This window comes from Pristiophorus japonicus, chromosome 11, assembly GCF_044704955.1.
Source record: "Pristiophorus japonicus isolate sPriJap1 chromosome 11, sPriJap1.hap1, whole genome shotgun sequence".
NCBI lineage: Eukaryota > Metazoa > Chordata > Chondrichthyes > Pristiophoridae > Pristiophorus > Pristiophorus japonicus.
In genome coordinates this window covers 132,201,251-132,228,787 of record NC_091987.1, presented here as the reverse complement: position 1 = coordinate 132,228,787, position 27,537 = coordinate 132,201,251, and the positions used below count along the sequence as shown (strand labels likewise).

The window sequence follows — 27,537 nt, the reverse complement described above, 5'->3', positions numbered from 1 at the left end:
TATATCCTTCCTTAAGTAAGGTGACCAAAACTGCACGCAGTACTCCAGGTGCGGCCTCACTACTATCCTATACAGTTGCAGCAGGACCTCCCTGCTTTTGTACTCCATCCCTCTCGCAATGAAGGCCAACATTCCATTCGCCTTCCTGATTACCTGCTGCACCTGCAAACTAACTTTTTGGGATTCATGCACAAGGACCCCCAGGTCCCTCTGCACCGCAGCATGTTGTAATTTCTCCCCATTCAAATAATATTCCCTTTTACTGTTTTTTTTTCCAAGGTGGATGACCTCACATTTTCCGACATTGTATTCCATCTGCCAAACCTTAGCCCATTCGCTTAACCTATCTAAATCTCTTTGCAGCCTCTCTGCGTCCTCTACACAATCCGCTTTCCCACTAATCTTTGTGTCATCTGCAAATTTTGTTACACTACACTCTGTCCCCTCTTCCAGGTCATCTATGTATATTGTAAACAGTTGTGGTCCCAGCACCGATCCCTGTGGCACACCACTAACCACCGATTTCCAACCTGAAAAGGACCCATTTATCCCGACTCTCTGCTTTCTGTTAGCCAGCCAATTCTCGATCCATGCTAATACATTTCCTCTGACTCTGCGTACCTTTATCTTCTGCAGTAACCTTTTGTGTGGCACCTTATTGAATTTCTTTTGGAAACCTAAATACACCACATCCATCGGTACACCTCTATCCACCATGCTCGTTATATCCTCAAAGAATTCCAGTAAATTAGTTAAACATGATTTCCCCTTCATGAATCCATGTTGCGTCTGCTTGATTGCACTATTCCTATCTAGATGTCCCGCTATTTCTTCCTTAATGACAGCTTCAAGCATCTTCCCCACTATTACAGATGTTAATCTAAGTATTATTTTCGTATCTCTGCCATTTCCTTATTCCCCAATATAATTTCTCCTGTCTCTGCCTGTAAAAGACCCACATTTACAAAGTGGGGAAAAAATGTTTTGGAGAATATAACTTCAGAGTTCATGAATTGTACTATCTTTAATATTTCATATGTTTTGGGTTCAAGAAGTTAATTTTAACATTTACAAAATTCAGTGTTGCACAGTTTGAAGGGATGTATGACTAGCATAAATCACATGGTAAATTCAGACATCATTTACATTGTAGCAAAAGTTAAATTAAGAATTACTTTCTTGCCTATATCAAAACTATATCTGCCTTTTGGATGAGACATTAAACAGAGGCCCTTTCTGCGCACTCAGATGGACAATGAAGACCCAAGAAGAGCAGGGGAGTGCTCCCCGGTGTCCTGTCCAATATTTGCCCCTGAAAAAAACCCAGAATATCTGGTCATTTATCTCACTGCGGTTTGTGGGAGCTTGCTGTGCACAAATTGGCCACATTTCTTACATTGCAACAGTGGCTACATTTCAAAAGTACCTAATTGGCTGTAAAGCACTTTAGGATGTCCTGAGTTTTTCCTTTCTTTCTTAATATACCTTTAATAGTTTAAATAGTAGTGTTCAAGTAACTCGGTCTTTTCAGTCAAAAATAAACCCAAATGGGCACAGAAAGCAACTTACTTCAATAAAGTCTTCAAAACTGATCTTGTCCTTCTGACTTCCAGAGGCCATTAGGCTTTCTCTTATTTCTCGTACTTTATAGCCTGGTAATGGTAGGTTGGCTTCTTTAAAGAGGTTCTGGAGTTCATTGTTATCAATGTATCCAGATTTATCGATGTCTGAAAAGGAAACGCTTTTAACATCATTGATATGAACAGGGGGTTAAGGACCTTCCCCATCCAGGCTATTCCTACCCCAGCCTGAATTGTAGACATCTGGGGGTAGAGTTTCCGCTTTAGGTGCAATTGGCAAATTGTGCTAGTATTGAGAAGTGTTTTTTTCTCAAGTTTCCGCTCAAATTTATTTGCACATTGCTGAACGTAAAATCTACCTTGAACCATCGCAATTGGACAGCATTTTAGAATGTAAATTTTTTTTTAAGTTCTGCTTTAAAAAATATTTCTTGATATATTTATGAGTGGTAAGTTGGCGCTGTTTAATTATAGGGACCGCCAATGATGATCACAAAAAATAAGCATTTTTAATCGATTTCTAGTCCACCACCTGTGAGTAACCCGATTTTAAATAACTGAAAATGACTTTTACAAAAGTAGACAGAATCATTTTCTGGTTATATTGGGGTAGAGTAGTCAGTTTCTTAGTAAATTACTAAAAAATTTCAATAGCTTTTAAAACGTTCCAAAAAAAGCTTAATTTTTAGAGCCTACTTGAAGGCCTGCAAACAAACTCAATTAGCGGAAACTTGCCAAGGTGATTAATTCGATCTAAGGCGTGACCAGTTTTGTAGCCGGTGCTGGTTTCTCCTACTGCTCTTGGATAAGTGAGAGGTATGTGTGGCTCTGCTGTAATACTGTGCAGGTACTGGTAGATAGGTAGGAACAGCTTGACCAGCCTGATAGCCCTCTGTTGGTCTTCCACTTTCTTCCTCCAAAAAGCAGAGGCACAGTGGAATTCCCTGGGAAAACTCATTGTGGAGTAGAAAAAGGCAGGACCACAGCAATTATCACAGATAATCCTGACAGACCTTAGTGTCTACAGGAAAAAAAAGACAAGAACTTCAGCAATGTCTTCTGGTTTCTTTACATCGATTTCTGTATGGAGCTCAGCACTTAGTTTAAATGGGCGGGTAAAAGAAACAACACTAAATGAGTGGAAATTACATAATTATTCACTAATTTACATGTGCCCGCCCATAAACTATCAAAGTGCTACCTGCACAAATTAAAATCCTGACTGAATAATTGTAACTGCAATATGGTCATTTTATCCCAAGAATTGGGCATTCTCAATTGGAAAAGAATCTAGTCATGCCCATAACCTGGCATCTGTCCAATTCCTCTTAAGGCATAAGCTATTTCGCTGCTGGCCTGACATTGTACGAGCAGCCAAATCCTTGACTGTCTGGCAAGTCTCCCCTGCAGTCTCCTTCAACTTTATTTTCAGACTGTTGTGGAGGTTGGGGTGATTGGGGGGGAGCGGGCGGGGGAGGGGGGCGGGGTACACGACAGGTAGGCACCAACACAAGGCCAGCTTCATGTACATGGCTTGGTGAGTCACCAGCACAGAAGCATTGATAGAGCACGGGGCAGCTAGATCTTCAACTATCTGAAGGTAGGTTGGTGAGGCCAGCAGAGAAAGTGGTAGCTGCAGAAATCGGTGGGCCCAATCTTTAAACTGAGAGTAATGGAACACCATTGACATGTTCCCACAAAAATATGACTTAACCTGAGGTACAATCAACACACCCTCAGTTCAGTCAATCCCAGTTGTCCTTCCCCAGGTTACTATTGCGAGGATTATGTAATTAGGTTACTCACCAATTTTTGAAAATGCATCTTGAAGCTCTGCCAGCTCTTCATTGGAGATCTGTGGTGTTTCTGCCATATTCCTCGAATATATCTGATAAAAGCAAACGAATCTGAGAACAAAATTATAATACTTGGCTTATTACTTCCATATTTATAGTCAAAAAAATTTATTTCTCTCAACTGTCCTCTTTTCTACTATTTGCTATACATATATCCAGAAATATTTAACTCAAGAAAGGAAATATATTATTTTTCTTTCTGTCAGCTGATGCTACTGCAACCCTCATCTTGAGTCATAAGCTTATCATCCTCTTTCTGTCCAATGATTTGAAACCACAAAATAAAATATGATCATAACAGCAGTAGCAAGAAAAATCAATATTGGTAACAGAAACAAAATGCATTTGTACAGCACTTTTCACATCATCATTGCCCCAAGTCACTTCACAGCCAATTTGCACACACCAAGATCCCACAGACAGCAATGAGATAAATGCTTTTGTTGTTGTTGGTTAAGGAATAAATATTGGCAAGAATATCGAGACAACTCTGCTGTTCTTTGAATAGAATGATCTTTTACAGTCACCTGAATAGGCAGATGAGGAATCAGTTTTATACCTCCAAGACAGCACCTGCAACATTGCAGCACTCCCTCAGTACTGGTACATAAGAACGTAAGAAATAGGAGCAAGAGCGGTCCCTTATTCTAAGACTATGTCCCGTAGTTTTAGTTTCCCCTATGAGTGGAAATATCCTCTCTGCATCCACCTTGTGGTTACTGAAGTGCCAGCCTAGATTATGTGCTGAAGTCCCAGAGTGAGGCTTGAATCCTTGACCTTCTGACCCAAAGGCAAGTGTAGTACCAAATGATCCAAACTGACACACACTGATTCAAATTCCAGTGGCTAAACACTGTCATCCGAGCTCCTTGTGTATTACAAAGGGATTTGACGCTGTCAACCGTGAGGGTCTATGGAGCATCCTCCGTTTCAGATGCCTCCAAAAGTACGTCACCATCCTCCGCCTGTTCCACGATGACATGTAGACCGTGATCCTTACCAACGGATCCATCACAGACCCAATCCACGTCTGGACCGGGGTCAAGCGGGGCTGCGTCATCGCCCCAACTCTCTTCCTCGCTGCCATGCTCCACCTCACAGTTGACAAGCTCCCCACTGGAGTGGAACTAAACTACAGAACCAGTGGGAAGCTGTTCAACCTTCACCGTCTCCAGGCCAGGTCCAAGACCACTCCAACCTCTGTCGTCGAGCTACAGTACACAGACGACGTCTGCGTCTGTGCACACACAGAGGCTGAACTCCAGGACATAGTCGACGTATTTACCGAGACGTATGAAAGCATGGGCTTTATGCTAAACATCAGTAAGACAAAGGTCCTCCACCAGCCTGTCCTCGCTGCACAGCACTGCCCCCCCAGACATCAAGACCCACGGCGCGGCCCTGGACAACGTGGACCACTTCCCTTATCTCGGGAGCCTCCTATCAACAAGAGCAGGCATTGACGACGAGATCCAACACCGCCTCCAGTGGACCAGTCCCTCAAAACTGTCATGAAGCTCATGGTCTACAGGGCAGTAGTAATACCCGCCCTCCTGTGTGGCTCAGGGATGTGGACCATGTACAGTAGACACCTCAAGTCGCTGGAGAAATACCAGCGATGTCTCCGCAAGATCCTACAAATCCCCTGGGAGGACAGATGCACCAATATTAGCGTCCTCGACCAGGCCAACATCCCCAGTATTGAAGCACTGACCACTCTTGATCAGCTCCGCTAGGCAGGCCACATAGTTCGCAAGCAAGACACGAGACTCCCAAGGCAAGAGCTCTACTCGGAACTCGCCCATGGCAAATGAGCCAAAGGTGGGCAGAGGAAACATTACAAGGACACCCTCAAAGCCTCCCTGATAAAGTGCAACATCTCCACTGACACCTGGGAGTCCCTGGCCAAAGACCGCCCTAATTGGAGGAAATGCATCCGGGAGGGCACTGAGCTCCTCGAGTATTGTCGCCGAGAGCACACAGAAATCAAGCGCAGGCAGCGGAAAGAGCGTGCGGCAAACCAGTCCCACCTACCCTTTCCCTCAACACTATCTGTCCCACCTGTGACAGATTCTGTGGTTCTCGTATTGGACTGATCAGCACCTAAGAACTCATGCTAAGAGTGGAAGCAAGTTTTCCTCGATTCTGAGGGACTGCCTATGATGATGATGATGATGAATTACAATCACTATTTGCTTTCCTGCACATATCAACATTGAAATAGATAGGGACAGATATGCTCGCTGTTATTTTCAGTACATTTTAGATTGGTGCTAGTCTCCACATTGATGCCCTTTACTAAATGAGCAATTTATCCAAATTACTTTGACTGGTATTTGAACATGCTTCTTTAATATCCATCTTACTGTTCTTTTCTTCAGCTTAAGTTGTAAACACACGCACAAAATTTAAACAGAATATTGAACCGCTATTTGAATCTTTCCAATGTGACCACAGAAATCTCAGCACAGAAAGAACCCAAAGATGTGTCTCTCTGTCACCCTCTCTAAGATAACATAGACCCTTTCTGCCTGGCACATGACTGCTACAGAAACTCTCTCCTTCTTTCTCACCCACTGAAACAATCCCTCTCTTTCTCTTTTTATACTCCTTAAAAAAAGAGTGTCTTATTTTTTTTAAACATCACCCACATGACAGGTAGATTTATGATCAGTATATAACACGTTCAATCCATCCATTGTAACAAGGCTTGTGGTTACAACACTTCAGTAGTTGGCTGAAAAAGTACCATTGGTCCTGAATCAATTGTATTTCTGTTTGTAGGTTGTACACATGTTGTATACAATAAATATTATGTCCTTTTTAAAAAGTCAATGGGAATCAGGGGGAAATCTCTCCACTGGCTGGAGTCATGCCCTAGCACAAAGGAAGATGGTTGTGGTTGTTGGAGGTCAATCATTTCAGCCTCTGGACATTGCTGCGGGAGTTCCTCAGGGCTGTGTCTTAGGCCCAATCATCTTCAGCTGCTTCATCAATGAGATCAGAAGTGGGGATGTTCACTGATGATTGCACAGTGTTCAGTTCTATTCCCAACTCCTCAGATAATGAAGCAGTTCATGTCCACATGCAGCAAGACCTGGACAACATTTAGGCTTGGGCTGATAAGTGACAAATAACATTCGCACCACGCCACTGCCAGGCAATGACCATCTCCAACAAGCGAGTGTCTAATCACCGCCTCTTGACATTCAACGGCATTACCATCGCTGACAAGGCCAGCATTTATTGCCCATCCCTAATTTCCCTTGAGAAGGTGGTGGTGAGCAGCCTTCTTAAACCGCTGCAGTCCCTTCATGAAGGTACTTCCACGGTGCTGCTATGGAGGTACTTCCAGGATTTTGAGCCAATAACGAAAAAGGAATGGCGATATATTTCCAAATCAGGATGGTGTGTAACTTGGAGGGGAATCTCAGGTGATCGTGTTCTCATGCACCTGCTGCCCTTATCTACGAGGTGGTAGAGGTCGCGGTTTGGGGAGGTGCTGCTGAAGAAGCCTTGGCGAGTTGCTGCAGTGCAACTTGTACATGGTACACATTGCAGCTACAGTATGCCAGTGGTAGAGGGAGTGAATGTTTAAGGTGGTGGATCACCTTACGTTGAATCATTGTGGGTGGAGATTAGATACAGTAAGGGGAAAAAGTCACTGCTGGGCGTAGTTTATAGGCTCCCAAATAATAACTTCACAGTGGGGCGGACAATAATCAAGGGAATAATAGAGGCATGTGAAAAAGGAATGGCAGTAATCATGGGGGATTTTAACCTACATATCGATTGGTCAAATCAAATCGCACGGGATAGCCTGGAGGAGGAATTCATAGAATGCATACGGGATTGTTTCTTCGAACAGTATGTTACAGAACCTACAAGGGAGCAAGCTATCTTAGATCTAGTCCTGTGTAATGAGACAGGAATAATAAACGATCTCCCAGTAAAAGATCCTCTCGGAATGAGTGATCACAGTATGGTTGAATTTGCAATACAGATTGAGGGTGAGGAAGTAGTGTCTCAAACGAGCATACTATGCTTAAACAAAGGGGACTACAGTGGGATGAGGGCAGAGTTAGCTAAAGTAGACTAGGAACATAGACTAAATGGTTGCAAAATTGAGGAACAGTGGAGGACTTTTAAGGAGCTCTTTCATAGTGCTCCACAAAAATATATTCCAGTGAAAAAGAAGGGCGGTAAGAGAAGGGATAACCAGCCGTGGATAACCAAGGAAATAAAGGAGAGTATCAAATTAAAAACCAATGCGTATAAGGTGGCCAAGGTTAGTGGGAAACTAGAAGATTGGGAAAATTTTAAACGACAGCAAAGTATGACTAAGAAAGCAATAAAGAAAGGAAAGATAGATTACGAAAGTAAACTTGCGCAAAACATAAAAACAGATAGTAAAAGCTTTTATTGATATATAAAAAGGAAAAGAGTGACTAAAGTAAATGTTGGTCCTTTAGAAGATGAGAAGGGGGATTTAGTAATGGAAAATGTGGAAATGGCTGAGACCTTAAACAATTATTTTGCTTCGGTCTTCACAGTGGAAGACACAAAAACCATGCCAAAAATTGCTGGTCACGGGAATGTGGGAAGGGAGAACCTTGAGACAATCACTATCACTAGGGAGGTAGTGCTGGAGAAGCTAATGGGACTCAAGGTAGACAAGTCCCCTGGTCCTGATGAAATGCATCCCAGGGTTTTAAAAGAGATGGCAGAAGTTATAGCAGATGCATTGGTTATAAACTACCAAAATTCTCTGGACTCTGGGGAGGTACCAGTAGATTGGAAAGCAGCAAATGTAACGCCTCTGTTTAAAAAAGGGGGCAGACAAAAGGCAGGTAACTATAGGCCGGTTAGTTTAACATCTGTAGTGGGGAAAATGCTTGAAGCTATCATTAAGGAAGAAATAGCGGGACATCTAGATAGGAATCGTGCAATCAAGCAGACGCAACATGGATTCATGAAGGGGAAATCATGTTTAACTAATTTACTGGATTTCTTTGAAGATATAACGAGCATGGTGGATAGAGGTGTACCGATGGATGTGGTGTATTTAGATTTCCAAAAGGCATTCGATAAGGTGCCACACAAAAGGTTACTGCAGAAGATAAAGGTATGCGGAGTCAGCGGAAATGTATTAGCATGGATCGAGAATTGGCTGGCTAACAGAAAGCAGAGAGTTGGGATAAATGGGTCCTTTTCAGGCTGGAAATCGGTGGTTAGTGGTGTGCCACAGGGATCGGTGCTGAGGCCACAACTGTTTACAATATACATAGATGACCTGGAGGAGGGGACAGAGTGTAGTGTAACAACATTTGCAGATGACACAAAGATTAGAGGGGAAGCGGGTTGTGTAGAGGACACAGAGAGGCTGCAAAGAGATTTAGATAGGTTAAGCGAATGGGCTAAGGTTTGGCAGATGAAATACAATGTCGGAAAATGTGAGGTCATCCACCTTGGAAAAAAAAACAGTAAAAGGGAATATTATTTGAATGGGGAGAAATTACAACATGCTGCGGTGCAGAGGGACCTGGGGGTCCTTGTGCATGAATCCCAAAAAGTTAGTTTGCAGGTACAGCAGGTAATCAGGAAGGTGAATGGAATGTTGGCCTTCATTGCAAGAGGGATGGAGTACAAAAGCAGGAAGGTCCTGCTGCAACTGTACAGGGTATTGGTGAGGCCGCACCTGGAGTACTGCGAGCAGTTTTGGTCACCTTACTTAAGGAAGGATATACTAGCTTTGGAGGGGATACAGAGATGATTCACTAGGCTGATTCCGGAGATGAGGGGGTTACCTTATGAGGATAGATTGAGTAGACTGGGTCTTTACTCGTTGGAGTTCAGAAGGATGAGGGGTGATCTTATAGAAACATTTAAAATAATGAAAGGGATAGACAAGATAGAGGCAGAGAGGTTGTTTCCACTAGTCGGGGAGACTAGAACTAGGGGGTACAGCCTCAAAATACGGGGGAGCCAATTTAAAACTGAGTTGAGAAGGAATTTCTTCTCCCAGAGGGTTGTGAATCTGTGGAATTCTCTGCCCAGGGAAGCAGTTGAGGCTAGCTCATTGAATGTATTCAAATCACAGATAGATACATTTTTAACCAATAAGGGAATTAAGGGGTATGGGGAGTGGGCGGATAAGTGGAGCTGAGTCCACGGCCAGATCAGCCATGATCTTTTTGAATGGCGGAGTAGGCTCGAAGGGCTAGATGGCCTACTCCTGTTCCTAATTCTTATGTTCTTATGGATGGGGTGCCAATCAAGTTGGCTGCTTTGTTTTGGATGGTGCCGAGCTTCTTGTGTTGTTGGAGCAACACTCATCCAGGCAAGTGGAGAGTATTTCATCACACTCCTGACTTATGCCTTGTAGATGGTAAAAAGGAGGTGGGATAATTGCCGGTGACCCCCAGGATGTTGATGGTGAGGGATTCGGCGATTATAATGCTGTTGAATGTCAAGAGGAGGTGGTTAAACTCTCGCTTGTTGGAGATAGTCATTGCCTGACACTTGTGGCGCAAATGTTACTTGCCACTTATCAGCCCAAGCCTATGTCGTCCAGGTCTTGCTGCATTCGGGCATGGACTGTTTTATTATCTGAGGAGTTGCGAATGGAACTGAACACTGTGCAAACATAAGCGAACATCCCCACTGCTGACCTTATGATGGAGGGAAGGTCATTGATGAAGCAGCTGAAGATGGCTGGGCCTAGAACACTGTCCTAAGGAACTCCTGCAACTATGATTTGGGGCTGTGATGATTGGCCTCCCAATTGGCCTACCATCTTCCTTTGTGTTAGCTATGACTGCTGCCAGTGGATACTTTTCCCCCTGATTCCCATTGACTTCAATTTTACTCGGGCTCCTTGATGCCACACTCGGTCAAATGCTGCCTTGATGTCAATGGCAGGCACCTCTGAAATTCAATCTTTTGTCCATGTTTGGACCAAAGTGAATGAAATTTATTAGAGTGGAACCCACATTTAGTGAACTCAGATGTAACTGAAACTGCTTGTCCCAAATCAGCTGTAATCTGAGTTGAGGGAATGGCACAATCTTAGTAAAATTACTACCCAGTTGTCAAGTGCTTATCTTTTGGTGCTTAATGAATGAGGAGCAATGGAATGGACATTTCAGATCAATGGAAACAGCATCACCAATCATAAAGCATTTCGAGGTGCAGTTTCAAAGCTGCTACGAGTGTGGGTCTGATCTCTAATTTAGAAACAAGTTCTTCTTGCACTGACTTGCATAGAACTTACAGCACACAAACAAACAGTCTTGAAACATCTCATTTTTGGTTACGTGCAAACACTCAGACTCGGAGAAAAATAGGTCATATGTACTCAAATACAAATGCAGAGGTGTGTCACAAAAACAATGTTTCCTATCTCATGTTCTATATTAAGAATCTCACTCCATGAGTTGCAAATTTGCGTGAAAATGGCTTGCGGTTGTTTTAACTTCCTAAACATCTACATTTATAGTCGAACTCCACAACGGACAGAAGATTGTGAGGGCCCTTGAAACACATTCAGAATTCACAACCTGTAAAAATATGCATCATGTACTTGTATTATGTGCATTCTGTAGAGAAACTGGCCTCCCTCATCATGCAATATTGGAGTGCGATAACTTCAATATTAAAAAATGTTAATTGAAAGAATTATCCATATTTTGCATCATGTAACAAAAGCTCCAAAAAAAATACATTAATGTACTGATGATCCTTAGCACCATCAATCTAAATATTAGAACATTTTCTCCAAAATGAGAACCGCAATGTATAATTTATTAAAAGCCCTGCATCTGTCCGCTCTTCCTGCCAACCTTTTCCATGTAAATGATGTTCAGATTTATAGTGGAAACTGTCTATGTAATCTTGTCGTGCTGTAATTATACCCTCCACTCCCAATGGTAGTGGCACTACTGGCAAGATTGTGACAAGTTTTCATGGACAGTTTCCATTATAAATCTGGACAGAAGAATTTAGAATGGAAATACAGATATAAAAACATAGGATGCATGGCTTTAAAATGGGAATTGAATTAAATCTGCACACTCTGATGCAATTATCTAACCCCACTTCACCTAAATATTTCACCTGATCTTGATGCACAGTGTCGACATGCCGCGAGAAATGTCCAGTATATTTCAGTAAAAACCACAAAGGAAGCAGTCTACATTACAGTTATTCTGTAGAAAGAGGGACAGTGTTGCAAGCTTGGCTGTGGGTTAGCATGCAATTTTAATTTGTGTTGGAGAGTTTACGTAGTTTGGGAAAAATTCCAAAAGCAGACTTCCTCTTTGCACCTAAAATAAAAAATGATGCATTTTTCACGATCTGCAACAGAAGCTGAAAACTGAACTATCAAACTGTTTCACCCATATAAGTCAGATATGGTACTCCAAATGAGATGATGCTGTGCAATCTAGTGGTGAAAGATACCTAAAAACAGAGAAGTTTCTCCAGTGGTTTCTGAGACCTCACTACAGTTTCTCTTCTTTGGTCTGGACCCATGTCTCCAACTTTCGAGTTGAATGGATAGAGAGAAAAAAGAACTATGGGTTAAATTATTTACTTCCAAAAAACTTCTGCTTATGTTTCCGATGCGGTTTTAGCAGCAATGGTCGACCGACAAATGGCAGATAGTATTATTCCTCTGGTTGATCAAAGAAAGAGAGAGAGGAGAGATTGTCTTGCTTCCAGGATGGAGGGTGGTGAGACAATAAAATTTATCAATCGCAAAGTCAATTTTCAATATGAATCTGCCAGGCTTTTCCAAGAACATTTTTTCCGCAATGTTCAAACCGAAGCCTCACGTGAAAAATAGTATTTTTGAAAACGTTTCAAGAACTCTCACTGAAAGTATTGTTGGGACTTAGCCCATCATTGCCTTGTCATGTGCGGGGCTCTGAGCTTCATTTCCAAACTGTGGTCGGTGACTCAGAGTTGAAATGGTTCAGTTTCCAGACCAATAGGTTGGGTACTTTCCCCCTATCTGGTGACAAATATATTTGGGGTGTGATCTACAAATGTGATCAAAAACCTGTTACAAAAGCCCCTTTGCTTTTTAAAAAAATGACATCTGAACGTCATGAAAGGTGCTATATAAATGCAAACTTTTCTTTTTATAACCCATGAACATGGGCTGAATGCGATGAGGCAGTATAATTTGCATTTTCTGAGCTGACTGCCTGCAACAACAACTTGTATTTATATAGCACCTTTAACGTAGTGAAACATCCCAAGATGCTTCACAGGAGAGTTATGTGATAAAAATTTGACACCGGGCCAGATAAGTAGAATTTAGCGCAGGTGACTAAAAATTTGGTCAAAGAGGTATGTTTTAAGGAGCATCTTGAAGGAGGATAGAGAGGCAGAGAGGTTTAGGCAGGGAGTTCCAGAGTTTGGGACCGAGGCAACAGAAGGCACGACCACCAATGGTTGAGCGATTTATAATCAGGGATGCTCAGGAGGGCAGAATTAGAGGAACGCAGACATCTCTGTGGGTTGTGGGGCTGGAGGAGATTGCAGAGATAGGGAGGGGCGAGGCCATGAAGGGATTTAAAAATAAGGATGACAATTTTGAAATTGAGGTGTTGCTTAGTCGGAAGCCAATGTAGGTCAGCGAGCACAGGGGTGATGGGTGAGCAGGACTTGCTGCGAGTTAGGACACAGGCAGCCGTGTTTTGGATCACCTCTCGTTTATGTAGGTAGAATGTGGGAAGCCAGCCAAGATTGCGTTGGGATAGTGAAGTCTAGAGGTAACAAAGGCATGGATGAGGGCTTCAGCACCAGATGAGCTGAGGCAAGGGTGAAGACGGGCGATGTTACGAAGGTGGAAATAGGCGGTCTTAGTTATGCTGCGGATATGTGGTCGAAAGCTCATTTCAGGGTCAAATATAACACCAAGGTTGCGAACAGTCTGGTTTAGCCTCAGACAGGAGTTGGGGAGAAGAATGGAGTCAGTAGCTGGGGAATGGAGTTTGTAGCAGGGACACCAGAGGTAACGATGCGGGGGCGGGAAAAGAAGCCGTTGCAGGTGATTCTCTGGTTACGGTTAGATAGATAAGAATGGAACCAGGCGAGTGCAGTCCCACCCAGCTGGATGACGGTGGAGAGGCGTTGAAGAAGGATAGAGTGGTCAACCGTGTCAATGGCTGCAGACAAGTCAAGAAGGATGAGGAGGGATAGTTTGCCTTTGTCACAGTCACAAAGGATGTCATTTGTGACTTTGATAAGAGCCATTTCGGTACTGTGGCAGGCACGGAAACTGGATTTCCAATACTTAATTGGAGAAAATTTCTGCTCATCCAGAACTGTATGTCGGACAAACAGTCTGACAATTTAGAAACCGTGGAGGGGTCGAGAGAAGTGGTAGTGAGGTAGAGCTGGGTGTCATCAGCGTACATGTGGAAACTGACGCTGTGTTTCCAGATTATGTTACCAAGGGGCAACATGTAGATGAGAAATAGGAGGTGGCCAAGGATAGATCCTTGGGGGGACACCAGAGGTAAGGATGTGGGGGCGGGAAAAGAAGCCGTTGCAGGTGATTCTCTGGCTACGGTTAGATAGATAAGAATGGAACGAGGCGAGTGCAGTCCCACCCAGCTGGATGACGGTGGAGAGGTGTTGGAGAAGGATGGAGTGGTCAACCGTGTCAATGACTGCAGACAAGTCAAGAAGGATGAGGAGGGATAGTTTGCCTTTGTCACAGTCACAAAGGATGTCATTTGTGACTTTGATGCACTGTGGCAGGCACGGAAACCGGATTGGGGGGGGGGATTCAAACATGGAATTGCGGGAAAGATGGGCACAGATTTGGGAGGCGACAACATGTTCAAGGACTTTGGAGAGGAAAGGGAGGTTGGACATGGGGTGGTAGTTTGCAAGGACGGAGGGGTCAAGGGTTGGTTTTTTAAGGAGAGGAGTGGTGACAGCAGATTTGAGGGAGAGGGGGACAGTACCTGAGGAGAGAGAACCGTTAACAATGTCAGCTAACATGGGAGCCAGAAAAGGAAGTTGGGCGGTCAGCAGTTTGATGGGAATAGGGTCAAGGAGCAGGAAGTGGGTCTCATGGACAGGATGAGCTTGGAAAGGTCATGAGGGGAGATCGGAGAGAAACTGGAGAAAGATGTGAGGTCAGGACTAGGGCAGGGGGCTTTCTTGGTGAAAGTTTGGCCCGGTGGGCTAGGGGAAGGAAGGGTAGAGGCAGCCGAACAGATGGTTTCAATCTTAGAGACAAAGAAATCCATGAGCACCTCACACTTATTGTCGGAGGTGAGGGTGGAGACTGGGGAGAGGGGTTTAAAAAGACAGTTAGAAATGTAGAATAGAAGCTGGGGTTCATCTTTATATTACAGAATGATTCTTCATGATGTGCTTTATGTGGTCCAGCTCGATCTGGCGTGAATGGCTAAACCAGTTGTCCGCCATATCTGTTCAAGTCTACGTCCCTTGGACTTAAGGGAGCGAAGATCAGGGCTGTACCGGCGGGAATGGCCAGGGTGAGAGAGAACAATTGTTTTAACAGGGATTTGTGCATCAAAGGTGGTGGTGAGGGTGTGGTTGAGCAGATCGGTAGCTGTCGTGGTGAATGGAGGGCCAAAAGCTGGACAGTTGGGAGTTAATAAGTGCAGTTGTAAGAGAGTTGGAGAGTTTTTTCCAGGGGTGGACACAGAAGGAGGTAGGGTTGGGAGGGTGGTGGTGGAAGGGGAATGTGGGAGGAGAGCAATACAAAGAAATGGTCAGAGATGGCCTTATCTGCAATAACAATGTTGCCTCAGTGGAACCCATTGAATTGCACTTTGTTACTAATTTCATGTGTATTACTTTCACTTACAGATTCAAGAAATTGTCTCGGTCTCCTTTTTTAAATCTCCTTTTATTTATCCTTTGAGATTTCCCTCCACCTGCCACCCCCCCCCCCCCCCGAAACACACACACAGAGTCTGTGGAAGGAACATAGGAACAGGAGTAGGCCATTCAGCCCCTCGAGTCTGTTCCGCCATTCAATGATATCATGACTGATCCATATACCTGCCTTTGGCCCATATCCCTTAATACTACTGGTTTACAAAAATCTATCAATCTCAGATTTAAAATTATAGGTATTTTGTGAATATGCACCCCAGATCGCACTGCTCAAAATAATGTAAAGGGCTGGATACCAGAAGTGGTCAGAGAACGGGGTTTGAGTTAGATGGCAAATAAAATAATTCTTAAACCTAAAATATGTGAGGGTTTGAGAAGATCCATCTTTATTTTCAATGACAGGTTTGAACACCCAATGGATTATAAAGCACTCCAATTTCATATCAAAACCTATAAATTAGATTTATGCCAAGTTTTTCCCTGAAACAATTCATAATCAATATCTCCTTCACATTTTGTTGCAATCCTGAGCAGCTATGAGTCCTATTGCAAGATTAAATTGACAACTCTTTCTCTGCGCTCTGTTCCAGTGTAAGATTGATGTCAACAGTTATTCATTCTAGCTGTTCACTGTCGAACTCTAATGTGAATTATTAAAGACTGCACTGCACAACATATGGATCCAAATGGATTGGATTTGCAGCACACCTCTATAAATTCAAAAGTATCTATTCGTCTGTAAAAGGAAACAAAATCCATTTTTAAAGGGGTGCACGAGTACAATGACAAACAGAAAAAAATGCTTACAGCTCTGCAATACTTGCTGAATAAACAGTAGTTTGATTGCATGGATCGTGGTTCAATGTAGGTTATACAGTCCAATCCTGTCCATTTGAAGTAGTTTAATTTAAATTACTTCTTAAATCAAGTTAAAATTGTGTAAAAACCACAAGCCCCTCGTGCCATTTAATTAAAATTGCACAATTTGAACCACTGAATAATTCAAATTTTTTTTAAAGCAAAAAAGAGGTTTCTGAGTAAAAATAAGGAACCAATAAAGAACTTGTATTCATATAGTGCCTTTCATGACCTCAGGATGTCCCAAAGCACTTTATAGCCAGAGTAGTACTTTTTGAAGTTTAGTCACTGTTGTAATGCAGGAAATGCAGCGGCCAACTTGCACTCAGCAAGCTCCCACAAACAGCAATGTGATAATGACCCAATTATCATTTATTTAGTGATGTTGGTTGAGGGATAAGTATCGGCTCCGGATAAATATTGGCCCCTTCTCTTCTTTGAAATAGTGGCATAGGAACTTTTATGCTCACCTGAAGATAAACAGGGCCTCTGTTTAATGTCTCATCTGAAAGACACCACCTCCGACAGTGCAGCACTCCCTCAGTACTGCACTGGAGTGTCCGCCTGGATTATATGCTCAACTCTCTGGCGTGGGACTTGAACCCACAACCTTCTGACTCAGATGTGAGAGCGCTACCAAAATTGAACATTATCAAAATGTACAAACATCATTGCAAATTTCTCAAACTTATCACTAAAGAATGTACATTAACAACAGCACTCTAATAAAACTGCCATACATGGTTCAGATCTTTAAACTCTTAACTAGGTCAATTAATTACAACACGATTTCTCTATTGTGCACATATCCAACATGTGGTACGTCTGATGACGTAGGAGGAACAGCGATTGTTTGCCGACAGCGGGGACGCCTGATTGGTTGGCATCGGCGGGCCTCATTTAAATAGAACGCATAAGCTGAGAAAGCGGGAAATCCACAACGGAGCAGTCGCTGATGATGGACTTGTAGCAGCACCTTAAAGGGGGGGGGAGCGGGGAGGGCAGGAAATGGTTAACAGAGCAGCAGATTTAAGTGGCAGGGAAACTTTCTATGCATTCACAGCGACAAGGAAATGACCTTAAGGCTCAAAATTCCCCAAAAGAAATCTAGAAGACAAAATTGCAGTAGAAGTCGCTAACAATGCCAGTTGACCCTTAATTCCTACATTACAATAGTGACTTCACTTCAAAAGTAAATAATTGGCTGTAAAGCACCTTAAGACATTTTGAGGACGTGCAAAGCGCTATATAAATACGTTTTTCGAATTGAATATTTTAATGGGGTCCCTGCCTGTTTCAGCGGGAACACTGGCTGCCTAAATTGTCCTGATTTTTAGGCTGACCTTCAAAATAAATTATTTTAATTTTTGTCCCACTACTACCCCATGTATGCTTAAAAAATGGGAAGTCCCGAGTTGGAAATCAGCCCCACTGTTGCATATTAATGAGAAGGTGTTTTGTTATGTCTAACGTCAGGCATTTTCTTTCCGGTGTATTTTTGTTGTTGAAATGCATTCATTGAGATACACTGCAATCCGTAAACAGGTCTAAAATTCGACTTAACTCAAGCAGTAAATAATTTAATGGTTGAAATCTCAATTGACACGTAACAAACATGTGCACTCAATACAGCGCTCAAACCAAACCAGAAACAGGAAATGATTAATACAGCAGGTTCCATTTTGTGTAGTATCTTGCAATATAATGAATATCACAGAATGAACCTTAGAGAACAAGATAACAAGATGGTCCGGCTCTTATCACACCAATCAAATTCTTGAAACCTGGAATAAAGCACAGACTGCAACATGGGTCTCACTTTTGTGAAGTAAAATTGTGCAGGCTATAGGCAAGTCAACGTTTCCAAGCCTATACTGTATCTGAAAGCAAACCAGATATAAACAAGCTGGGTTAAATAATCTAAATTCGGTTTAACAACATGGGTCAGATTGTATTAACTGAATCTGTGCTAAACTCAAATAATGAAAGTTCAATATTTAACACAAAGTATTTTGTCGAATAAGAACCAGTTTCCTTTGTCGATAGGATACGAAGTATAGCTACTGATCCATAAAGCCATAGAAGTTTATAGCAGAGAAGGAGGCCATTTGCCTGTCGTGTCTTTGCTAGAGCAAACTAAAACTAATTCCACTGCCTCGCTCCCTCCCCGTAGCTCTGCATCTTCCTTGGCTTCAAAATGTTTACCTACGTTTTCCTTAAAAGAATCTCTGCCTCAATGACTTCATGTGGCAAAGCAAGGTATGCTGCAACAACCCTCTGTGTAAAGGGATTGATCTTAACCTCTCTTCTCACTATTAGTAACAGTTGTAAATTAAGGACTCGTCATCACTGACTCCTCAACTAGAGGAAATAGTCTTTCCCTTTTCATCCTGTCAAAATCCTTCATCATTTTAAAACCCTCTATTAAGTGCTGAATTAGCTTGTGTTGCTCCAGTGGAAATAGTCTCAGTATCTTAAGTCGCTCAGTGTAGCTATAGTTTCTTCTCCACGGCATTATGTTGGTCTAACCTCTGTGTAAAGCAAATACACCAGTCTTGTATAGATGCATTATTAAACACGAGAGGCTTTTGTGTTTCAACTTTTTACACTTGAATTTTGCTACATAACCGTTGACAATCTTCTAATAATTAGCAATAGCGTGAATAAATAAAGAATAGCAATAAGACATTCTTAATGATAAAATCTGATATATTTTGCAACTTAATGCCCCGAAATGTATTGTCAGCTCAGCTCCTCTCTCACCCACTGCCGGATCATGTGTGCTATGAACTGGTTCACAAACTAAGGTAGGAAAAGGAAACCTGGAGATCACTGCTTCTGCTGCTCCTCATCTCAGAACCGTCCTAATTTCTTTTGTAGTAGTTCTCCCCACAACTTATCCGAATCACTGATTCTGCTCTGCAAGTGCTAAATTTAAACTAATGTGATTTAAAAAAAAATCTGCACATGCACTTAAGAGTGTCGGCACATAAGGCTTTCATAAAATATTTTCCCCAATTTTTAATTTAAGTTCAACCAATAGAATTTCGGGGAAAGCGAGCCAGTTTCAGGAGAGATGTCGTGCTGAGGGCAGTTGTAGCCTGCTCATTGGGACACTGAGAGTTAGCCAGTGGGTAATTGTCTGCACTGACCAGGCTCTAGAAACCTCAGGTCATCTCTTCCGGGTGGGTTTCACTGAGCTGGAGCTAATTTGGAAACAGTTTGGAGCTTTTAATAGTGACAAACAGGAACTGGAATTTGCTGTGCCAAATTAGAAAGACTTGAATTTATATAGCCCCTTTCATGACCACCAGACATCTCAAAACGCTTTAGAGACAATGAAGTACTTTTGGAGTGTGGTCACTGTTGTAATGTACAAAATGCGGCAGCTAATTTACGCATGGCAAGCTCCCACAAACACAATATGATAATGACCAGATAATCTGTTTTTGTTATGTTGATTGAGGGATAAATATTGGCCAGGACACTGGGATAACTCCCCTGTTCTTCTTCGAAATAGTGCCATGGGATCTTTTACATCCACTTGAGAGAGCAGAAGGGACCTCGGTTTAACATCTCATCCAAAAGACAGCACCTCCGACAGTGCCAGCAGCCTAGAATTTTGTGCTCAAATCTCTGGAGTGGGACATGAACTCACAACCTACTAACTCAGAGGCGAGAGTGCTACCCGCTGAGCCATGGCTGACACTTTAAAGATTAAAGAAAGCAACTTTGCCAGTCTAAAGTTAAAAATTAATTATTTTTGTGTGAGCATTTACAAGAGCAAATTAACACATTTATCAATATGGAACTAAGTTTTCCAGGAAAATAAATTATAGTCACCAGTAATAATACCTTTTATTTATATAGTGCCTTTAACGTAGTAAAACATCCCAAGGCGCTTCACAACAGTGTTACAGACAAAGATAAATTTGACTCCGAGCCACAGAAGAAATTAAGGCAGACCAAAAGCTTGTTTAAAGAGGTAGGTTTTAACGAGCATCTTAAAAGAGGAAAGAGAGGTAGAGAGGCAGAGAGGTTTAGGGAGGGAGTTCCAGAGCTTAGGGCCCAGGCAGCTGACGGCACGGCCATCGATGGTTGAGCAGTTATAATGAGGGATGTTCAAGAGGCCAGAATTTGAGGAGCGCAGACATCTTGTGGGATTGTGAGGCTGAAAAAGATTACAGAGCTAGGGAGGGGAAAGTTCATGGAGTGATTTGTAAACAAGGTTGAGAATTTTGAAATCGAGGCGTTGTTTAACTTGGAACCAATGTAGGTCAGAAAGCACAGGGTTGATGGGTGATCTTGACTTGGTGCGGGTTAGTACACAGGCTGCTGAGTTTTGGATGACCTCATGTTTACGTAGTGTGGAATGTGGGAGGCTGGCCAGGAATGAGTTGGAGTAGTCAAGTCTAGAGGTAACAAAGGCTTGAATGAGGGTTTCAGCAGCAGAAGAGCTGAGGCAGGGGTGGTGGCAGGCAATGTTACGGAGGTGGAAAAAGGCGGTTTTAGTTATGCCGCGGATGTGGCTGGAAATTAATTTCAGGGTCAAATATGACACCTAGGTTGCGAACAGTCTTGTTCACCGTCAGATTGATGCTAGGGAGAGGGGCGAAGTGAGTCAGTGGTTAGCTTTGTGTTCAAAATGCTCTAAAAGCTACTTCTCCAACCTCAGGTTTGTCGGCTGTATGCTTGAATCCCTTGGTTATCAACTAATGCCAATTATCGGGTTGGCTGGACCACCTTGATGGTACTGTCCCTTTTTCATCTTGGTTAAAACAGCTTACTACTACCAAGGTCATTCTGGAGAGCAGGTGCAACTCCAAACTCTTCTTCGTCACAAATCCCCGGCTGAGACCTCCATCCATCTCCATCCTCACTTCAAACACTAAATGCAAGGGACTCATGGACTTCATGTCCAAAATAATGCTCCCGTATATCTGCCACTACTTCATCTGACTGTCTCTCAACTTCCCCTTCAACTCCTAGTTATCTACCCAACTGAGCCTTCACCCATCCCATTCTCTGACATTTCTCCCACGTCTACCCTGTTTCTTCCCCTCAGCCCTTTACACATTCATGAATTGGCCACTGTGGGGAGATGCCAAGCAGGAGTTGGGGACTATTAGAGGATCAGTCATCTGTAACCACTCAAAAGACGCCTCCCCCACTGGCTGCTCATAGGGCATTATAAGCAGAGGCTTAGGAATAAATCCCCAGCCTGTCCCCTCAGCTGCGTGGCAGATACATGAATAAAAACCAATTCTCTATTATTCACAGTTCTATACAAATCAATTTCATTTCCCCATGCCTGCTGACATTATTAATCTGTCTCTATTCTCCAGTAATGTCTCCACCTCCTTCAAGGCCATCTTTATCTTCACAACTCACATTCAACCAATTAGTTTCTCCAAATACCATCTATCTAAGCCTTCTCCTTCTTTCATAACTACTAAAATGGATCTTGGTTTCACATCTAAGCTCCCACCTCCCTTTGTTCCGGCCCTTCAATCTGGCTTCCACCCCATCCACAACACTGAGACCACACCAAGTTCAGCACTCCCATCACATCTGTTGTCTCCAAGCTCCACTGTTCCCCTTGACTTAGCAGGTGACTTCAAAGTTATTGTCCTCACTTTCAAACTCCTTCATAGCCACACCCCATCCTATCTCAGTGATCTCCTCCTGTCATACATCCCCATAATGCAGCTTCTGCTCCTGTAATCCTGGGCTTCTGTTTGTACACACTCAAGCTGATGTTAGGAGCCACCTTGCTCCTAACATCAGCTTCCTCCACTTTTCTATTTCCCTTTCTTTCCAAAAAAACCCTCTCAAAATCCTACTCATGACAATGTCGTTAATCCAGCACCTAACCCGGTCCAATTCTCCCATTTCCCCTCCTGCTCAGTAATCCACGGTTCTGTCTTCCTCAATTGAAAGCACTTTGAGGTGTTGTCCAATACAAGCAGCACGATAGAAACACAAGCAGTAGTTGTAAAAACAGCAACAGTGACACAGCCTGTTGGAGCATTGTACCACCGAGAGATATAGGACGTGGGTTTATACCAATATGGCTACTTTCTGATCTCAGTGATGCCACTGTGAGGAGATGCCAAGTAGGAGCTGGGGAAAATCAGAGGACCAGTGATCTGTAACCACCCAAAAGACGCCTCCCCCACTAGTGCTCATAAGGCATTATAAGCAGAAGCCTAGGAATAAATCCCCAGCCTGTCCCCTCAGCTGCGTGGCAGACACATGAATAAAAACCAATTCACTTCAGGAGATTTCGGACATAAAACGAGAAAATCGATCTCAAAATGCTCTCTATACTCATTATTTGATCTATATTGCTACTTAAAGCAACTTATGTTTTCAACAGCTGCTCTGTATTTTATATTTATTTATTATTTCACTATTTCCTATCTAAACAGCTCATTGTTAACAGCACCATTTATAATTATGTGAATCAGCAGCTACACATCTGAGCCAAAGACTCACTTTCTATACATTTCTCAATACAAAGGGGGTGATCAAAACGGGAAGATAAATTTCTCGTTCCCCAGTAACGTTTCTGCAAGGCTTTTCTCAGAAACTGGCTACAAATGCGTAGCGTTCCATGCTTTTGCAACATGTAACTTTTAGTTCCTTAATATTCGGTTTCTCAATTTCCCTCAGCAGAGCATGACTTCTGCTTGTTCGATCAGTTCTCGCTAATGTTGCACTATGTCACTCTAACAAATGTTATATGTGGGCATTTAATAAAGTACCTAGTTTGACTTGCCTGCCCAATGAGCAGATTCTGTGACTTCACTGCTTGTAACCGAGTTATTAATTGGATTAAAAATAAATAACGTTTTAAAAAAATACAAGCTGCGTCAAACTGAGATTCTAAGTAAATCTTCAAAATTTGAAGGAAGATTGATCCATTAAATTCAAAAGCTCCATCCTTGGTTTATCGACTGACACAAGTCCAAAAATAAATTACAAGCGTTTATTGCATTGTAATCATGGCTTTGTAGCATAATTATGCCGTATTTTACAGACTTTAGAACAAATTAAAAATGTTGTAAGTATATGCAACCTTCCAAATATGAATTTAAATTATATATTTTTTTTAAATCACAAATATAAACTGGGCATCACATTCTTCAATTGAATCACTTGGAGGTTCTGTATAACATTTTTGATTTCCATTGATAATTCTAGCAATATGTTAAAGTAGGTTCAATCAAACCCTGATGCATTAAGCACCCTGGCTCTAAAACAAACACAAGATAATGCCTTTAAAATAGAAATACTATTTTAAATCAGAAAGAAACATTTTAAAATCTAGTAAGACCCAAGGTAGAAAGAAGAAGGTGCATTAATAGAAACCGGCTCTATACTAATAGCACGTTATATTCTGTGACCTTATATCATCCCGAGGGACCTTGACGAATATTAGCAAGATGCGTCATTTACCCTGACCATGCCAAATGCACACTGCAGAAAGAGCAAACTAATCAGCAAATCTGGCATTCTGTAATGCTCAATGATTCCCTTTTAAAAATTTCAAAGTGACAGTTGAAGCTGGGGCAATTATATACTCCCAGCCTGACTATCAATATGTCTGCCTGGTACACAGCCCAACCACAGGCTTCCTGCGCCTTTGATTAAAGCAATAATCACATGCTTATGGCACTGACTGTGTTCAACTCACGTCGACAGTTAATTCCAGCACAACACACCAAAGCTCTACTTTGGTCCCTTTGCATCGGAAGAAGAATTTCTTACAGCAAAATGCACAAGCCCAACTCCCATCATTACCTGAGTGAAGCAGAGTGATTTTTTTCTTACTCTGTGATTGTCTTACAGGAGTCCTCACTTTCTGCTGGAAGAAGAGAACATAAGCAGAGTATGTCAAACAGTTGCATTAAGGAAGGAAGTGACTTCAGTGGCGGTAAGTGACATGAGATCACAAGAGCACAAAATTTGTCTTTATAAGGCAATCCAACAGTAGAAACTGTTATAGCATTAACCAACTTACCACCTGATTTCAGTCTTCACATATTTCCACCTGCTTAATCACTCTCCAAAAAGGCTTCATGCCATATGTACTCTCGTAGATTCTAACCACTTCCGCAACATTCTATATCAAATAATCTTGAGTAAAATCTTTCATTTCATTTATTTAAAATGGAAAAAAAACTCCGCCCTTGTGATTAGGAAATATCACATCACCAAAATCAAATAGGTAACAGCCCCAATAGTTTAGAAGAAAGTTTAACCCGTCAGTTCCACATTCTGTGCACACTGCTTTAACACATGCATGATTCACACTTTACTGATTAAGTCCGACAACCATTGTCTGCAATCAAAATTGACTTCATTTTTTAATTATAATGAAACAGAAGAATGCAAGCCAATTGATAAAAAGCTCACATTCATTACGAGATCCTTTGCAGTTAAACTTCTAGGGCCCGAAATTGATGATGTCCCACTGCCGCCCGTTTCTCGGCGGTATTCAGACGTCCTTTCATTTTTTACAGCCCGCTGCCGCTGAGATGGTAATATAGCAGGCAGCAGCGGGAACGAGGTGTAGCGGGCGTTAGCGGGCGGTACAGGCCATTAGACTAGGCAAAGATCAGATGCCGAGTTCTGTGCATGCGCGATTTTTTGGGGGGACATATGTAGGCTGATACAAGGAGGAAACAGTCCAGCAGCTAGCAGAGAAAGCTAAGCCCAGCTCGGAAAGCATTGAAGGAGCGCTGGTCGATCCAGGAGAGGAGCAGAGTGAATCGCAGGAAATCAGGAGCAGAGTCTCAACCCAGGAGTCAGTGGAGGAATGGAGCATAGCCCAGGAAACCAGGGAAGGTGCTGAGCTCAACCCAGGAACAGGCATCAAAGTCTACCTGCTGTCCAATAAAATGGACATTGTCTTAGCAAAATATAGCTTATGAAAAAGTAATCGAAAAATGTTATTGCTGGCTGATTGGTTTTCTTAAATATCCTACTGGCCTCTTCAACAAAGAACTCAATGAAGGGTGACAGTCATGAGGGTCCCATACAGTGGGCAGACAAAGCTGATGTTAGGGGGCAGGGGGGTGCGGGGGGCTGGTGTTATGGCACACTACTACCGTCTGCTTAAGATCGGCTAAGGTCAGCTAAGACCTTACTTTTCAGGACAGTATAAAGGCCTGGCGGTAAATGGATCTTAGTGATTACATTTGCGTTTTTGGGCCTTCTCCGATGGGCGGGCAGTATGGACTACCGTTGGCGGTAAATATCTGATGAATTTCCCACTGGCAGGTTTGTGGGCGGTAAGCGGGCAGTAATTGTTTTTTTTTTGATCAAATTCGCATTGAATTTTGGGCTCCTAATAATTAAAAATCTTATATCTGTGCACCGTCTTTTGTCAATTTTTCCCATTTTAAATTCCTTTGTCTACATTTATATCAGAAACTGCCCATGTAATGTTGGCACTCTGCAATTACACACTGCTGCCAGTGGAGATACTACATTGAGACCACTGGCAGAAAGGTGTGACAATTTTTTAACAGGTCATTTCCATTAGCTAATGGAAATATAAAAATAAAGTCAGAATATATGATTTTAAAATGGAGACTGAATGACACCTGCACACTCTGATCCCCGCTCTCTAACCCCGCCTCACCTGAAGACTACATTTGGTCTTGACTCCCATGTGCAATGACATGGCATTTATTTTGAGGTGCGTGACTTAACAAATACTCCATAGCATCATGGAATTATGAAATGGAAAATCAGGAGCAGAGGGTCAGTCACTTTGGCTGAGATTTTCCAGAGGGTCAGCAAGCGCGATCGGCGGTGGCTCGGGTGGGAAAGTGTTTTTCTTCCCAGCGGGTCTGGACCCCGCTATGAACTTGCCACCATGCAACTTTCCCCGAAGTGCCAACCCTTGTGTGTTGTTAGTTGATATGATTGCTCTAGGATGAGTGTGAGGGGTGGCTAGTGAGATGGGGATGTGATAATGTAGATAGAGAGGGATGGGTGAAGGTGCAAGATAAGTTGGTGTGAGAAGGATGTGCAGGAGTAGGGGAGGGAAGGCAGAGTGATGGAGATGTGATGAGAGGCACAGCAGGATGAGGTTGAGTGTGGTTTTGTACTAATGTTTCGTGGTCCATTGAAATGTTTGCATCACTGAACGCAGGTCCTCCTGACCACATCCCTGTTGCTGCCCTCCTCTTCAATGTGCAAACCTGCTGTGACAAACTCCTGGAGAGGTCTCTTCCGCCCATAGGAAGTGAAGAGGACCTCTCTGCATGATGTGACTCCCTCCATAAGCACATAGAGGGAGTCAGGGGAGAGCCTAGGTGCAGCCCTAGGTCTCTGTGCAGTACTTGTCAGTGTTTGCAGTACCTCAATGCAGCAGAACACTAACAGCACAACTGTCAAATTAAAGTTGGCCACGGTCCCTTTAAGGAAACCAGCTGACGACGTGTCATCCAATGATGTCACCAAACCCGCTTCCTCTAATTGGCTTTGGAAACACACTTGGCGGACTTAACAAGCCCAATCAAGGTAAATTAATCCTATGTGGTGGGATGGAGCCAGTAGCGAGGTGGGGACTACCACTGACGTCGTCTGCCCCAGAGCCGCCAAGCTTAGCAAAATCCTGGCCTGTGCAATGAAAGCTAGAAGCACTTCACCAATATGATGGAGAGCTCCTATAATGTCCTCGGCATTGAACTATTCTGTGCAAATATCAGTGCACTTGTTTATATGAAGTTTCCTTATCAGCTATTTCAATGATAGCATCAACCAGTTTATTAGTAAATGAAGGTCAAAATGATTTCAGAAAGGGCAATTCCTGCCTTTTAATAAAGTGGCAATCCAAGTAGATGTTGGAATTCATTCTCAGGATATTGGCATCATGGCAAGGTCGGCATTTTTTGTCCATCCCTAGTTGCCCTGGAGAAGGTAGTGATGACCCTTCTTCTCGAGCTGCTGCAATCCATCTGGTGAAGATGCGCTCAGTGTTGTTCGGGAGTTCCAGAATTTTGACCCAGTGACAATGAAGGAATGGCGATATATTTCTAAGTCACGATGGTGTGCGACTTGGAGGGGAACTTGGAGGTGGTTCCCATGCACCAGCAACCCTTGTCCTTCTAGGTAGTGGAGGTTGCGGTTTAGGAGGTGCTGCCAAAGAAGTGATGGCAACTTGCTGCAGCCAACAGTGGAAAATAAGGACTATACACTGCAGTCACAGTATACCGTGGTGGAGGGAGTGAATGTTTAAGGTGGTGGATGGGGTGGCGATCAAGTGGACTGCTTTTTTCCGAATGATGTCGAGCTTCTTGAGTGTTGTTGGAGCTGCATTCATCCAGGCAAGTGGA

General features: G+C 42.8%; 2 protein-coding genes across 4 annotated transcripts in view; one reads left to right on the top strand and one right to left on the bottom strand.

Moving 5' to 3' along the window:
- The window catches only part of lcp1 (lymphocyte cytosolic protein 1 (L-plastin)), a 78,539-nt gene extending 54,441 nt beyond the window's left edge, over positions 1-24,098 (bottom strand). The window contains exons 1-3 of one of the 2 annotated variants that reach the window (XM_070894084.1): positions 23,990-24,098; positions 3,387-3,487; positions 1,570-1,727 (exon numbers count right to left, since the gene is read on the bottom strand). In XM_070894084.1, coding sequence (XP_070750185.1) covers positions 1,570-1,727; positions 3,387-3,453 — 225 coding nt within the window. In that variant the 5' untranslated portion in view covers positions 3,454-3,487; positions 23,990-24,098. The remainder of the gene's footprint in view (positions 1-1,569; positions 1,728-3,386; positions 3,488-23,989) is intronic. The other variant, XM_070894085.1, reaches the window with a different exon arrangement.
- The window catches only part of LOC139276301 (leucine-rich repeat-containing protein 63), a 357,062-nt gene that overhangs the window by 158,566 nt on the left and 170,959 nt on the right, over positions 1-27,537 (top strand). The window contains exon 1 of one of the 2 annotated variants that reach the window (XM_070894091.1): positions 24,107-24,122. The exons of the other annotated variant lie outside the window; for it this stretch is intronic. The gene's annotated coding sequence lies outside the window, so the exon portion shown is untranslated. Of the gene's footprint in view, positions 1-24,106; positions 24,123-27,537 lie in introns of those variants that run through there. 2 annotated transcript variants of the gene reach the window in all.